Source organism: Phyllostomus discolor, chromosome 10 (assembly GCF_004126475.2).
Source record: "Phyllostomus discolor isolate MPI-MPIP mPhyDis1 chromosome 10, mPhyDis1.pri.v3, whole genome shotgun sequence".
Classification (NCBI taxonomy): domain Eukaryota; kingdom Metazoa; phylum Chordata; class Mammalia; order Chiroptera; family Phyllostomidae; genus Phyllostomus; species Phyllostomus discolor.
In genome coordinates, this window is record NC_040912.2 from 32,380,223 (window position 1) to 32,395,216 (window position 14,994).

A 14,994-nucleotide genomic window follows, 5' to 3' on the forward strand; every position below is an offset into this window, starting at 1 on the left:
CTTGGATAACAGTTGCAAATAATCTGTATTTCTCATTTCTGGTTGGCAAATCCATCTCCTTTGAGTTTCATTAGCAAGAAAGGCTTCTCTTGCACTTTGTCACCCTCAATGAGCCTGCCCAGCTGAGGGGCGATCTCTACATTGTGGGGTGTTAGCATCATCAGCTGGGGATACCCGGCCTGGTGCAGCTCCCCATTTCCAGTGCAACACACGGCTCTGCCAACCAAGGTGCCGTGGGTTCAGTGAGGAGTACACATGAGAACTAGCCCCAGAAGGCTGTAATCCAAAAGTCGAAAAGCTCATTCCAGGTTTCAGAAATTGTAAGGTGACTCACCTGTCAGGACCACTTCTCCTGGCGACCTCATTCTGCAGGGTAAGGAAAGGTCCTCCTACTTAACCACTGGGTAACTCCCACTCTCCAGAATCACAGACCATTATTAGGTAATGCCACTGATGAGGCGTATCTGGCACAGTGATTCCAATTAGTGCTTTTTCGTGGAATGCTGAAACAGCAAACTTCTAGGACCACTCTTAGAAGTGGGAAAAAAGGGGTCCATGCTTCTGAAATAATAAATCCAGTCTCCAATTCCTTTACAATTGCTATTCTATACAGCTTTAAATGGGGTGTGTCTTCTTAAATTAGCATATATTTGAAAAATATTTCTCAAAATATTTTACCTTAAAGCATGGAGGAAAATGAGGATAGAAATAGAAACTTGTAAAAATACATCTTTTAATAACATCAAGAAGTACAGTGCAATTTTATCGAGGTTTTTACATTGCAGCTTACAACAAACATATTATCTATTACAGTGAATATTTACAAGTAAAGTAAACTTAGGGTTCTTTTCTCCCACACAGGATAAACCAAATCTGGTGCATCATACAACATTTAAGGTTTCTCTTCAAGCTGGCTTCTGTAAAAGGCCCTTAATTTAAGCTTGTGAAAACAAAAAAGATCCCCCATCACAATGACAGCCTGATGAGTGCTCAAAAGTTACAAAAAGGAGTTGTAAATGCTTGCTTTCCTTTGATGGCTTTGAAGAATAGCTACTGATAGCAAATCTGAAATATTAAAAAGAGGGAAACAGCTGTTTGTTTTGTCTGGTGAATCTGTAATAAATACCGATTTAAGGTGACATTATGTAGAGAATCGAAAAGATTCTTGCAGGAAAAGTTAACATTTATATTTATGATCCCATGGGCTAAAACTCTGATATATTAATGGTTAATTCTACCTTTCCTTAACATTGTTTATACAAAGAACAGAGAGAAGGTTGAATTCTTGACACTTCTGGACAAAGTGAGTGAGAGAGGGGACTGAAATTAATTAGTAAAGGGGGAAATTAATATTAATACCAAAATTCTACCTGCCACTGTCTTGGAATGATCAAGATTCAGCTCAGTCTGAGAAGAGTTAAAAGGAAGAGAACTGAAGGAAATCGGGAGCTGTAACTAAAAGCCCACAGTCATGCATGCTTTCTCCGAACGACATTTAGAGATTATAGACCTGGATTTACTTGCTACATACATAAACTAGTGTTGGTATTAGGGGGAAAAAAGTACCACTTACATCCACGAAGTACCAGAGTCATACTCAGATTTGCAAAGAGGCATAAGAATCTGTTTACCATGCAACTGGCCATTTGTACAATGCTAAAACAGCCCAGTAATGGGTAATGGTTACTGGAACAAAATCCTTGTGAACACAGTACCGATGTGTAGCAAATTACACCAATTAAGTAAGCAGCTCAAATTCACACGGGCAAAGACCCAATATCCCTGAATTTCTAAGCATCTGTCTCAGTGCTAACAATTTCATCTAAATCCTAGCCCATTTGAAGAGATTTTAAATACTCCTCCCTCATCAATACACTTTTAGAGGTGAAAAGTAAACAGTTAATTTCTCTACCACTTTTTCCTGTTCTCGTGAAGCTTATATAGTGTTATTACAGTTTCTAGGCTAAGGTAGGTGCTCTAAATGATCCAAAAAATTGAATTTCTAGGTTCCAGAACATTTCTGGCACTGCTCAATAAGCTTGTCTACCAGAAAGCCATGTCTCTGCTTAAAATATATTCCTGCATCAATGATTACGGAGTTAAGACCAGCTACCAATGAAGTCAGACTGTTCCCATTTCTTAGTGAATGGGACGTGGTCGCACACTTTTCATGTAACCTCTGTAGCACCTACTGAAGGGCTGGGCATAGATCCGTGCTCAAGGAAACGCTCAGTGATGGGGGCAGGCACTGAGTCAAGAGAGAACGTGGTCATGGTGAAGACAAACCTTACTTCACCCTTCACTTGGCAGTCACGAGAGTGAACCTCTGACGTTTGTCACTGAAGAACAGAGGCTTGTCCCCTGCCACTGTCTAAAAGAGAACAAACCACTTCAGCCTCTTGATTTCTTTTCTCTTAGTCACTAAGAGATTATACATGGGCATGAGTACCACTTGGTGGATGGTATCTGTAAAAAATGTTTTTCTGCCTCAGAGGAAGCACCAATCCATCTCATGGCACATTTTAACTCCAAGAATACAATTTATAAAATTATTAACTCTTAAAATTGTTAAATGTTATCCATACCAATATATATTTCTAATGCTAGGCTTATTTTCTCTATTACTTAAAATGCATTTTATTTTTAAACACTGGCATGAGGTAGAAGGAACTCAGAAAAAAAAAGTAATCTTCAAAATACCAAACTCTATCCAATACAATTAGCCCCAAGAGAGAACTAAGAAAATTCACAGCCTTAAGCTGGTAGTCTAGTTGGACTACTGTAAAGGTATCAATTACCCTTACTGAAAGAAGTTTCTTATATCTGAAATTGCCCTTTTTTGTTTTTTACTGGTTTAAGGTAGTATAGAAAAAGGACCACACACATTCTGAAATATTCATAAAGATCATATATAACAGCTTCTCTCAGCCATCATTTTTTACACAATCATGTTGCCCTAAATCACTTCAATTGAGACACGGGTCCTTTCCACTTGAATTACTGATCAGGTATCAATATGGAAGTTAAAAGTCCTCCTAGCATAAGAAGCAAGATACAAGGAATGACTCACATTTAAAATAAAGTACTTTCCATAAAACTAGCAGCACTTCATTCTACCAGAACATACAGATTTGGCTTCAGAGACTGGTCAGAAACAAGGGAAAATGTGTAACTGTCTGAAACAGCTCCTTGTACAAGAGAAATGTGAGGCTAAAAGTTTTCTTTTAACAACTATTTCTCCATTAAGTGGTGTGAGAAACTACTGGAATGTCAATTTCAATGGCAGAGAGGCGGGAGCGTGCTGAATAGGGCTGTGAGTAAGTGTGCATACTGGGAGGATGGGAGTACAGTGGTTGCCAGAAAGGAGAAGGCAAAGATTTGCACGCACAATACCAAACAAACAGGAGAAGGGAGGTCATAAACAGGCCCCCAGCACTAGCGATTGTGACATACACTGCATAGTCAAACGTAAAGACTGGCTCGAACTTCCTGTTCAGGTGAATGTTGTAAAAGAAGACCCAGATGGATGGGGAGAGGCTCACAGTACCTGCCAGGAAAAAGAGCAGCCCGGCCACCAGGTGGCAGCCTGCACTATTGACTAGACACTTGGCCAGTTTGATGTTGGGCACCGAGGACCTGAAAGCCGTGTTACACATTCCAATCAGGCAGAGCACCAGGGCACCCACTGCGATCAGGATGCTGAGGGGCAGGGCAAACTGGAGGACCCGCAGGTCCAGCTGGTCAACCGATGAGTACCAAGTAGTGTCGTACATCAGGCAGTCGCTGCTCCCGTCGTATCGGGCACACTTCACCCACAGGCCTGTGTAAACAGTCAGGTTCTTCTCATTTTTGTTGAATGTGATCAGTCGTAATTTTCTCCAGTTGGGAAGCAGAGTCCCCGCAAACAGGCCGGCTACCGAGGCAATTCCACACAGGAAGGAGAGGACCGTGGCTGCATGGACGTCCCGACAGCCCATGGCAGGCAGGCTTGTGCAGCACTGTCAGTCAGACTAGGGGTGACACACAAGAGAACAACGCATGAGGGGACAGTAAGAGAGCAACATAACTAATGATGTCACTGAGAAGAGGAAATTCTGTCCTTGCAGCCTCCATACGTGCAATAAAACTGTCGATAAATACAAGTGTGTGAGACCTCAGGGCACAGGTGCGCACACATTTGCTCGCTTACCACTCGCTGACTGGGTCATGTAGCAACTGAAGCCTTTAGACATGAGTATTTTTCTTCACAGCAAATCAGAGGATCCACCAAAATAATTTCGAATTCTCTTAACATCACATCTGAAATTCTTTTGGTTGTTAATAATTGTTCAACACACATATATTGAGTACTTTCACATGTCAGGCATTCAAATATACAGGGTCAGGGCATTCAACAACCATCAACTACAAACACCACAAATTCAGCCTCAAATGCTCATGCAAATGTAAAATGAGACTAGCACACAGCAGAGGGGAAGGCAGCTGTAAGGACACAGGTGCAGGGAAAGGAGCACACCAGGGCGGCAGACTGCCTGGGTTCTAATCCCCACGTTCTCACTTACTAGCCCCGTGACCTTATCTACTAACTTCTCTGTGCCTCATTTTTCTCATCTGTAATATGTGAAAAGCAACAGTGTCTACCTCACAGAACCGTTCTAAGTATTTAATGAGTTAATATAGCATCAAATACTTAAAACACATCAAGTGCACTGTAAGCACAAGGCAAATGTTAATGAATTACTTCTCAGTGACCAGCTCAATGCTTGGCACACTGAAGCAGTTCAGAAAACATGTGCTGCATAAATGGTAAAGAAGAGAAAGCAAACACCTCATTCTTTTACACTGGGCACACTGGAAAATTACAAAATGTAAATGGACTCCTCTCCACTGAGTTTGCCAAAAGAAAAGACAAAGGTCCCTGAAATTATTCTGCTCAGCTACTTCCTGGCTGCTTCAAGATTACCTGCGTGCTTCGCAAATTATTGTACCACTGGTTACTGGTTATTACATTAGTACATTACTACTGCCTCTTATACTGTTACTGCTCACGTAAGATGAACGCTAACATTTCTGAAGTAAGGGTTACCTATTTCTATTAATGCTATTATAAGGAAAAGATGTGGCCAAGCCTTTCTCTCATCCCAAATTAAAAGGCGGTGTCCTCTTTCTGTATATGACAAACTATAACCAGTACCTTATTCAGTTTTAATTTTTTCAAAAGTTTGAAATTCACTCTCCAAACACTACTTTCTCTCCGCCTTCTCTCATGCCCCTATGAGGCAAAAGGACAGACCACTTTAATAAGGTAGCACGTTTACTTCTTTCAGTCAGATCACGAGGAGGCGGCAAGATTGAGAATATTCTTACTTCTGGATACAGTACAGGTTTACGAATCCATCACCTTTTGCAGGGCCAAATCTTATCTACTGAGATGATGGAGTAGCATTCCCAAGGGGTTCAGGGATCAGAAAGAAAAACACGACCAAAATGCTACAAAACTGGGTTAGGACTTGACCAAATGTATTCAGATGAGAAGACCAATGTTCTTTGGAAAATTATGTGTTTGCATATTTAATCTACTCATGTAAACCAGGAATAACTTTAGTAGCAGAAAATACAGGTATGTGTACACACTGACCTATACACACATATATATAAAAATATACAATATAAAGTCAGAGTTTAAGCACAAGAGACCATATTTAAAATCCTCAAATTTACATATAATTAGTTCTCAGTTACTCTATTATATTAATTTATTATTGGTTTCTCATGCTGCTTTCTGTCAATGTTACCAGAAGTAGCAACTGTTTAAGAAAATGTTATACATGAAAAGAAAACAAGGATTATAACCGTTATTTATTTTTCTGTGCAAACTGGGGAGAAAAACTGTCTTGCTTAAATTTAGCAACCAACCACCTTGGTCCAGCAATGGAAACTCTAGTGCAGGTTCAAGAATATTTACACTGGAAAATGCCTAATGAAACTGAGGGTTCTCACGACTTTTATTAAATTTAGGTTTAAATCCTACCTCTAGTAATAACACCTCCCTCTCTCTCCCTCTCCATGTATATATACACACATACATATACATACAGACACAGACACACACACAGACACACACATACACACACAGCCTCCCCTAAGAGAGACCTAACTGTTTCCCGGGGAACTAGCATCCCCCAGGGAAGCAGAAAACAGTATCCTGGGCCTGACTAATGATCACAGCACCCAGACCTCTGGCAGACTAAAGGTAGCACCTTGACCTAAGTTATGTTTCAGCTCCTGAACCCTAAGGAGCAACGACCACTCCCCACCCAGCCACTTCCCCATGAACCATATAAAGGGACACCAGAACAAACCTCAGAACTGTCCTCAAGAACTCAAGAAATCATTTATTACCCTTACCTCGCTTCCAACCAATCAGCTACCAGCATGACCCCAAACCTTCTAACCCATGGTGTTTGATTTTGCCCTTCTAATCTGTAACCTACACAGCATCCAGGAGTCCAAGCTTCTGAGCATTAGCTTTCCGTTCTCCTGGGTGGCACCATTCATAATAAAATAGCCAGTATTTCCCCACTGCAATTCCTGGCGTCTGGTGTTTGGCTCTGCTAGCACCAGGAGGACAAACTCCTTTCTGTTCGGTAACTCTAATGATGTCAAGCTCTAGAATTCGGCTCCCTGTTGGCTTTTGTTCATCCACCTGTCTCCCCCACACACTGTAAGCAACTTGCACAGTCATTTGAGGAAGATTTGAATAGATGAGTGCCAGGCCCTGTTCCAAGACCACAGTACTCACGAAGTCTACTGCTAATGTAGACGTGAACAAGGAAGCACCACTGCGGAGCAACCACTCATTCAACAGGTATTTCCTGAGCATTTAGCACTGTGTTAGGCCCTGGAGGAACACTGAGGCCACTACAATCTGGACTCTGCTCCAGTATGTAATAGTATACTGTTTTGTAAGAACTCAAAATACTGATAGTGAACCAGTTGTATGATTACTACATATCAAGCAATTATTGTTCAGTATTTAGCAAAGTGAACCAATAATGTATCTGTTTATAAAAATGTATCATCCAGGGTTAAAAAAAACCTGAGCAATGAAAGACAATAATGATTTGATTCAAGTTGTGAAGACATAAAAAAAACCCCAAACCCTCTCTTTCAAAATTTGAGAACTTCAGGTGACCCGTCCTGAGTCCTAACCCAATCACAATTCCTCCTTGTCTTCAGAGCCAGGGTTCAGATACTGGGGGTAGCAATGTAATCGAGATTCTCCAACCAAAATGCCCTGTATCACTGGTTCCTAAATGCAAATGGATTGAGAAACAAGATCAGGATGAACGACTTTATTATTAATAAATAAATTCCTGTATTTCTTTGCCTATAGACCAGCAAAAAATGCTAATGAACAGAGGTGGGTCAATATTTCGGTATAAAGTGTGTTCAAATTTATCCTGCATCAAATCAATACAAGTGATGTATCAGTCCCCTGAAACTGCTTTTGCTGAAGCATTCTTAGCTCAGATCAAAGAGATGGCCTAAAAGTTGTATTTACAAAGCCAAAAGGATGCAGCATTCTTAGGAAAGGAAATACTATTAACTCCAACACTTTAGATGAATTTCAACCTCAGTGCTGGAATTAATATCCTTGCTCTTTGTACCTTCCTTTGGCTGCCTTACTTTTTTAGAAGATTTTCTTTATTTATTTTTAAAGAGAGAAGAAGGGAGAGAGGAACAGGGAGAGAAATGTGAATGTGTGGTTGCCTCTCATGCACCCCCAACTGGAGACCTGGCCTGCAACTCAGGCATGTGCCCTGACTGGGAATTGAACCAGTGACCCTTTGATTCACAGGCCGGCACTTAATCCACTGAGCCACACCAGCCAGGGCTGCTTTACTTTTTATGGTGTTCTTAACTCCATATACATATGACTGGGTAAGTCATATATCCCACTAGAGGGATAAGTAATACCTCCCTTTATAGGGACAGTTAGGAGAAGGAATTTGTTAAGTGATTTAAAACTGAAAGATAATGCTGACTCTCAGGTTAAGATTTGTGTGTACTGAGGGTAAAAAGACCTCTACTCTTGTGCTATGCACCAACTAATTTTGAATCATAAATAATTTTTTTCAAGTGCAAATCTGATCATTCCTGTACATTTCTTACTATTCAGTAACTTCTTATTTCCCTCAGAATAAAGGTTTTAAAGTTTCAAATCCCATGAATTAGTTGCTAAATTCTCAATCTCCTTACATGTCACTCTCCCACCTTACACACTGTAGTCTACACAGCTATACTGCTTTTCTTTTAACTTCTCAAATTTTCCATTTTAAACAAAGATTTTATTTATTTTTAGAGAGAAGGGAAGGGAAGGAGAGAGGGAGAGAAAGTTTGATAGGTTACCTCTCACATGCCCCCAACTGGGCACTGGCCTGCAACCCAGGCATGTGCCCTGACCAGGAATCAAACCTGCAACCCAGGTCACAGGCTGGCGCTCAATTCACTGAGCCACACCAACCAGGGCTAATTTTCCACTTTTTAATTTTGCCAAAGTCTTTTCTTCATGCTTTTCTTCCTCCTAAAACTTCCTTAATCCCATCCTAGTCTTCGCTTAGCTATCACATATTCATCTTTCTAGTTTCCAGTTTCCTGGCCCTAACCCTGCCCTTCCCACCCTTCTCTTTAATCTTCCTCATGCCCCTAGTTACATGCTCTGGTAGCACCTTTGTACTTTTTCTTTGGTAGCAGCAATTGCACTAACGCCTTGTTCGGTATTTATCTTTCCCATCAGACTGTGAATTCCAGGAGGACAAAGAGCCTCCTGTTTTATTCACTTTGTCCAACACTGGCACATGGAAGGCACTCAGTTACTGATACATGAGTGAACAAACAAACAAATGAAAGGCCCATAAGATCTGGTCAGGATACAGAGAGAGTATTATACAAATCTGCTCTATTCCCCACAGTCCCATTCATTCATACTGTTTTCTGACGCCACCAAGCTTCTTCTAGACTGTGCCCCTGCTTGCCACCTTTTACTGGCAAAGCCTTTCCTTTTTTTTTTCAAACAAAAGTTCATTTTCTTCCCCTAGAAACTTCCCAAGAAAAATGAAGCCTTTGCCAGGTATTTACATACAAACTATGCTTCTAGAAATATCCAAGTTTGGCAACACTAATTAAGTTCCACAGTGGCTAGGGAGTCAATCTTTTATGACTTTGTTGCTGTTTATGTATTCAACTTAGTAAGTATGTTATGCATTGGATATACCACCTCTTCATTAATGGTAGTGAATAGATCAAATTAATGTTTGCTTATCAAAACTAAATACTTTATTATATTTGCCCTTATATTTTCTTTTTAAAATAGCAATGGGGGAAAACTAAACATCTCTTTGTCATATGAAAACCCCTTGTTAGGCACTACAGAAAACATGCAAAGCCAAGCACACATTTTAACAGATCTCATTAACACCAGCTGGAGGCAGCCTTGAGCTGGGATACATATCCTTGTTGTTTCCTTGGCAGAGCAGCTAGGCACTGCAGTCCCAGGGGTGAGAGACCCAAACTGGACTGGATATCTATTTCCTCTGACCCTCGGTACTCGTCTGTAAAGTGTGCCCCCGGTAATTGTCAGACCATGAATAGTAAAGCCCTTTGTAAAACAGAATATGGTCAGATATTTAAGTTTATAATGATGAGTAGCAGGACTTTTTACTTTCTTTAGTCAGGAACATGCCTTTATTCTGAACTATCAGCAAGCAACCACAGATGACTACAGCCACGTAACAAAAGTGACAGAGCATTCCCTCTGAAGTAGTTACTGACCAAAGCAAAGAAGGATTATTTCAAAACACCCACTTCATATCAGTCATGTGACTATCTGTTCCACAGTGATTTCAGAGAAGTAAATGGATAAAATCTGATACACAATAAAAGGTTATCAAAGATATCATGTCCAATAAAAATATTTTCAAAAGGATATCTGTTCTGTGGTTTTGAATAGAGTTCAAAGTAGTATGGAGAAGAACAGTGGCTAAGAGCTATAGAAATTCACAGATCCATTACTACATATTTTTTCAGGGACAATTCTAAGGAATAGCTATATGAGAAGACATGTAACAGCAGCTACATTAATTCTTGATGGTAACAGTAGCAGTCCTTTCCACCTGTAACTTGGATTTTCTTAGAAACTTGTAAGTTAATCATTGCACTCACAAAGGTCTGTCCTATAACTCAACTTTGCTAAAGAGAAAAATGTGTCATCTGATATATAGTAGCAAAAAGAAGAGAAATGTAATCAAAGGATGTACTTACTCTTTGAGGTACCTGATAGTTCTACAACTTTGATCAACTTAGGAGAAATATATGCACCTCTGAACAGAGTAGAGATGGTCTGGGCCTAAAGACATAGGAAAAATGCCTCAAATTAATACAATACTTCTTTAAAGCTCAATTTGGATTCACATGAAATTAAGAAAAATATTTTGCAATCATATAAAACCAATGCTATACCAAATGCTATATATTTGAAATGCTATATCAAAGAAAGGTAGGTAGGAAGTTTTTTTTTAAGGCAGTTTATCCCTGAGGCCAAGAGTATTCAATTAAAAAAATATATATTACACTGTCCTGCTTTATAGAAAAGAAGACCCAGGATACACTACCCTCAAATATGGCACCTTGGCAGCCTGTACATTTCAAGCTGAAGGGATCTGAGAAACAGCACCAGCAGGGAGGGCTTTCTGACCTTACCCAGAAGCAGGTCAGTAAACCTTCAGGTGAGGGCTACCCTTCCTGCACCAAGATGCTGGGAGGAATCTGAATGAACAGGCCTTGCTGCTTCCCCCAGTTTAATACATTTTGCTCCCACAGTATTTTACAGGATCACATTTTCCCAAGACTTTCCACTTCTCATCAAAACTAGCATAAAAATACTCAGGTTTAACCACTTTTGGGGGTCTTCACTTCTGTATGAAGGCTTCCATGTCACATAGAACATATTAAATCTGTATGCACTTAAAAAGTAAAGGTAGTTTATTCGTAAATTCACACACATAACAAACAGAAGAAAAATTAACTCACTTTATGAGAAGATAGGAGAAACAAGAATAAAAATATTACTTTACTGTCTGGCAATAAATTATCAACATCTGATGAATTTTTAAATCATTTTCATAACTATAGTGAAAGAATAAAGAGGACTGAGGAAACACTGTGCATTTAGTTGTCTGGGAAGTAAAAGAAACTCATCATGTTTCTTTTATGCCTTTTAGTAGAATAATGACCACAAAACTAGGCAAAGTTGATTCTCATTTTGCATGCTAAAATTTGCAATTAGAGTGCTTTTTGAGTTTACAGTTCCACCAATGGCTTCAATCTGCTGTTTAAATGTTTCCATATATCTTTTTTAAGCATCAGCAACTTCCTCTTCAAATACTATTTATCTCAATAGGCAGGATGAGGATGAAAACTTGTAAACGCCAGATAACTTCCTGGATCAAGGCGTTTATCACTAACCCTATTATGATTATTATATATATATATAGCATGTTGTCCGATGCAGTTTGTACCTTGGAGATTACAATCAAATTACTTTACTTCCTAAATGTATGTTTCTTGAGTTGGTATCAAGCATAATTGCTCACTCCAAAATTGGGTGAATCACTTTACAATTAAAAACACACCCTAGGATCCCTGAGCAAGTATTTTAAGTGCGGTCACCAAGGAAAGCAAACCAAGCTTCCAGAGCCATCCGCTTTCCCCCACCCCTCTCTCCCTCCTCCGGTGCTGTGTCCTCAGCCGCACCGGAGCCCTGAGAAAGAAAAGGGGGAGGGGGCTCGCTCTCAGTTCGAGCCAATGGGGAGCCCGCAGCAGTGACTGTGGAGCGCACTCAGAACAAGCCCCTGCCGGCAACAGTGAGTGGGTTTGAACAGCGCGCAGGTCATCATTACACAACCACCAGCAGCTGGGGATTCTGAAATAGCAGCCTGCAGTTGCACAGAGCACACCCAGCCAGCCAAGCCGCAGCTCTGGGCTGCTCCCGCAAGACACTGCGACATTTCCATACTTTTTGTATACAAAATAAATTTTTAAAGCTTTATCAAATACCTCTCCTCGCTCAATTTTCATGCCCACCAATGTGGTCAGCATTTTTCAATGTCCCCGATTCCCTTCGAGTTACCTGTTTTACACAAAATCCTCAACTATTTATGCAAAAGACCCAGAAATCGGAACATTCTCCACTTACACCTACCTGTTCCTCACATCCAAGACATTCTTCTCGCCCACACCGAGGAGCCTCTCAAAGAATCTCCCTCTCAGTTTCCCAGGAAGTGCGTTCCTTGCGAACCGCCCCGGAGGCTTCTGGGAGCCGACTCACTTCTCCCGAGGACAAAACTGGAATGCCCTGGATAACTAAGAGACTACAATTCCCAGAATTCACTGGGCCTCCGGCCACGGCAACATCCTGCGGTCACCTCCCCCGCCTTTCTCCCAGTTCCTCCATTCATCCTGCACCTTCAGTTCCGTCTAGATTTGAGTTAGTGGTCTAAAAAAAAAAATTCAACGAAAAAAACCTGAAGTACTGTTGAATGGGTATTTACGACTAAATGTGATTTGTCTATAAAGTTTGTTAGCAAATAATCCTTAAATACTTCCCCCCCTCAAATCATTTAGCAAGGCACAAAGTGGTGTAAAGAAGTCGAACTCTATTATTTTGAAAGTGTTCAAAGGTACAGAGAACTTATACAGTACGACAAATACCCATAGACTCACCTTCTATGTTCAACAATTATCAACATTTGCCACATTTATCTCATCTCCATTTATTGTGTGTAATCATTTGAAAGTAGTAAGCATCATTACACTTCAGCATCCTTTAAATTTTTAAAAATCATATTTAACTGCCTAGGTTTATATGGGGTTCTGCTATTGTACATATCAGTTGGGTGGTCCTAAGCAACTTCCTTCTCTCTGACATTATCTTTAAGAGGAGGGCAAGATGATCTACATCGTAGGTTGGTCTTGAAAATTGAGAGACTTGCCCTGGCTCCATAGGTCAGTTGGTTGGAGCATCCTTTCAATGCTGAAAGAGAGACAGCATTGGGTGGTAAAAGGATGTGGGTACAGGTAGGTTCTGGGTCCCAGGCCAGCTCTGACAACAGCAGATGGATGATGATAGCAATGTAACACAGTATAACTCACTCTTTTGCTCCAAATTCCAGTTCTCTCATCTATAAAGCTGAATTGAATCAAATAGCTGTGTACCAAATATTTTATTGTGTACCAAAATATTTTATAATGTATTTCTCAATCAGTAATGAATACCACCTAGTTAATAGACTTTAGCTGGGATGTACAGGCAATTGATTACAATTTAAGAATAACAGCTCCAAAAATATGGGGGCGGGGGGAAGGGATTCATTTCTAGACTGAACTGATCAAGTTTGGGTCCTTCAGTATAACAAAGATGGAACAATATTTTTACATGCCCTAGTGGGACTACAATATTAAAGTATCATTCTCAAAATTACTTTAGGAAATGCTTTAGATAGCAATTAACAATCCTGGCTTTCCAGTTTTTCTCAACAGAGACTTTTTAAGGAGTAAGACAAAACAAATTCATTGCAATATACCATCATCAAAGTTCTACAAAGATTCCTGTTTCATTACTATATTAGTTTCTTATTGTTACTGTAACAAATTATCCTAAACTTAGTGGCTTAAAATCCCATACATTTATTAACTTACAGTTCTGGCATGGGTCTCACTGGGCTAAAATCAAGGTGTCCACAGTGCTGCATTCTTTCTAGAGGCTCAAGGGGAAGATCAGGTTCCTTCCCTCTTCCAGTTTCCTGAGGATACCTGTGTTCCTTGGCTTGTGGCCCCTTCCATCGTCAAACCCTGCAATGGCTGGTTGAGTCTTTCATCATGAAATCACATCACTCTGATATTCTTCTGCCTCCATCTTTAACCTTTTAAGAATTCTTCTGATTACATTTGACCCATCCAAACCACCCAGAATAATTTCTCTATTTTATGGTCATCTGACTAGCAACCTTAGCACCTCCTAGCCACGTGCAGAACTTATTCAGAGTCTGGAGGTGAGGATGAGAACGTCTTAGGGGAACATTATTCTGCCTTCCACAGTTTCCAACCTCTTTCTAGTTGAATCCACAAGCCTCTTTTTGGTCTTAATTCTCTCCCGCCTGTCCTGCCCACCCCCACCCCCATCCATAATGCACAATTCTATATGCCTCTTTTTTCCCTTGAACTCTTCTTTCTTGGATGTGAAAACATCAACATTTCCACTTCTCTTCTCTTCTGATTATTTCCTTTTCTACCTGTTGCTTTCACTTCCTTCTTTCCACTCCCCAGTTATCAAGTCTTTGTCCCAGGCCCTATCAATAAAAAATGTCCTCAGAGGGCAATCTGTTTTCTATCTCCCCAAATCCACATCTCTTGCCATGACTCTCCATAACTTTAATACTATTTCTAATTACCAACTCGTAAGGGTAACTGTTATTACTTCAATTTCAGGAGTTGCCGCATACAAATTAATCATTGTACCCTTATTTCTTCAATCATTCCTATTTTGTCAATGGTTTCTTATGTTCTTCTTTATTTCTTATCTCCTGTGATATTTTCTTCATACCTTTTCATTCAAATTAGGAACCCCATTCTCTGACTTCTTCATTTGAAATATGCGCTTGCCACTTACTCACTTATGTTACTGGTTCAAAGTCCACATGTCTGACACTCTAATAGGTCAAACTCAAAATGTCAGAGTTTGGAATGATAAAAACTTTATTGATCAATAAGGTGCCAGCTGAAAAGATGGGAGTGCTAGCAGTTTCTCAAATCCATCTTTTAAAATTAGAGGTTACGTCAAGGGAAGAGAAAATGGGAGGGGCTGTTTTTGTACAAACTGGAGCCCCAAGCAGAATTCCTCTAGTGATCAATGTGTCTAAAGAGCAGCCACTGGCC

At 40.2% G+C, this 14,994-nt stretch overlaps 1 protein-coding gene across 1 annotated transcript; it reads right to left on the minus strand.

Moving 5' to 3' along the window:
* Positions 1 to 716: 716 nt before the first annotated feature.
* CLDN12 (claudin 12) lies at positions 717 to 12,407 on the minus strand. The gene is made up of 3 exons (XM_028525888.2): positions 12,263 to 12,407; positions 10,324 to 10,408; positions 717 to 4,010 (listed from the first exon to the last, which is right to left on the minus strand). Exon 3 carries the CDS (start codon positions 3,975 to 3,977, stop codon positions 3,243 to 3,245), a length of 735 nt encoding a protein of 244 aa, XP_028381689.1. The 5' UTR covers positions 3,978 to 4,010; positions 10,324 to 10,408; positions 12,263 to 12,407; the 3' UTR covers positions 717 to 3,242.
* Between the last annotated feature and the right edge of the window lie 2,587 nt (positions 12,408 to 14,994).

Bases quoted from the DNA above. Each gene is read 5' to 3' on its own strand.
- CLDN12 (XM_028525888.2), bottom strand. From the start codon at position 3,977: ATGGGCTGTCGGGACGTCCATGCAGCCACGGTCCTCTCCTTCCTGTGT.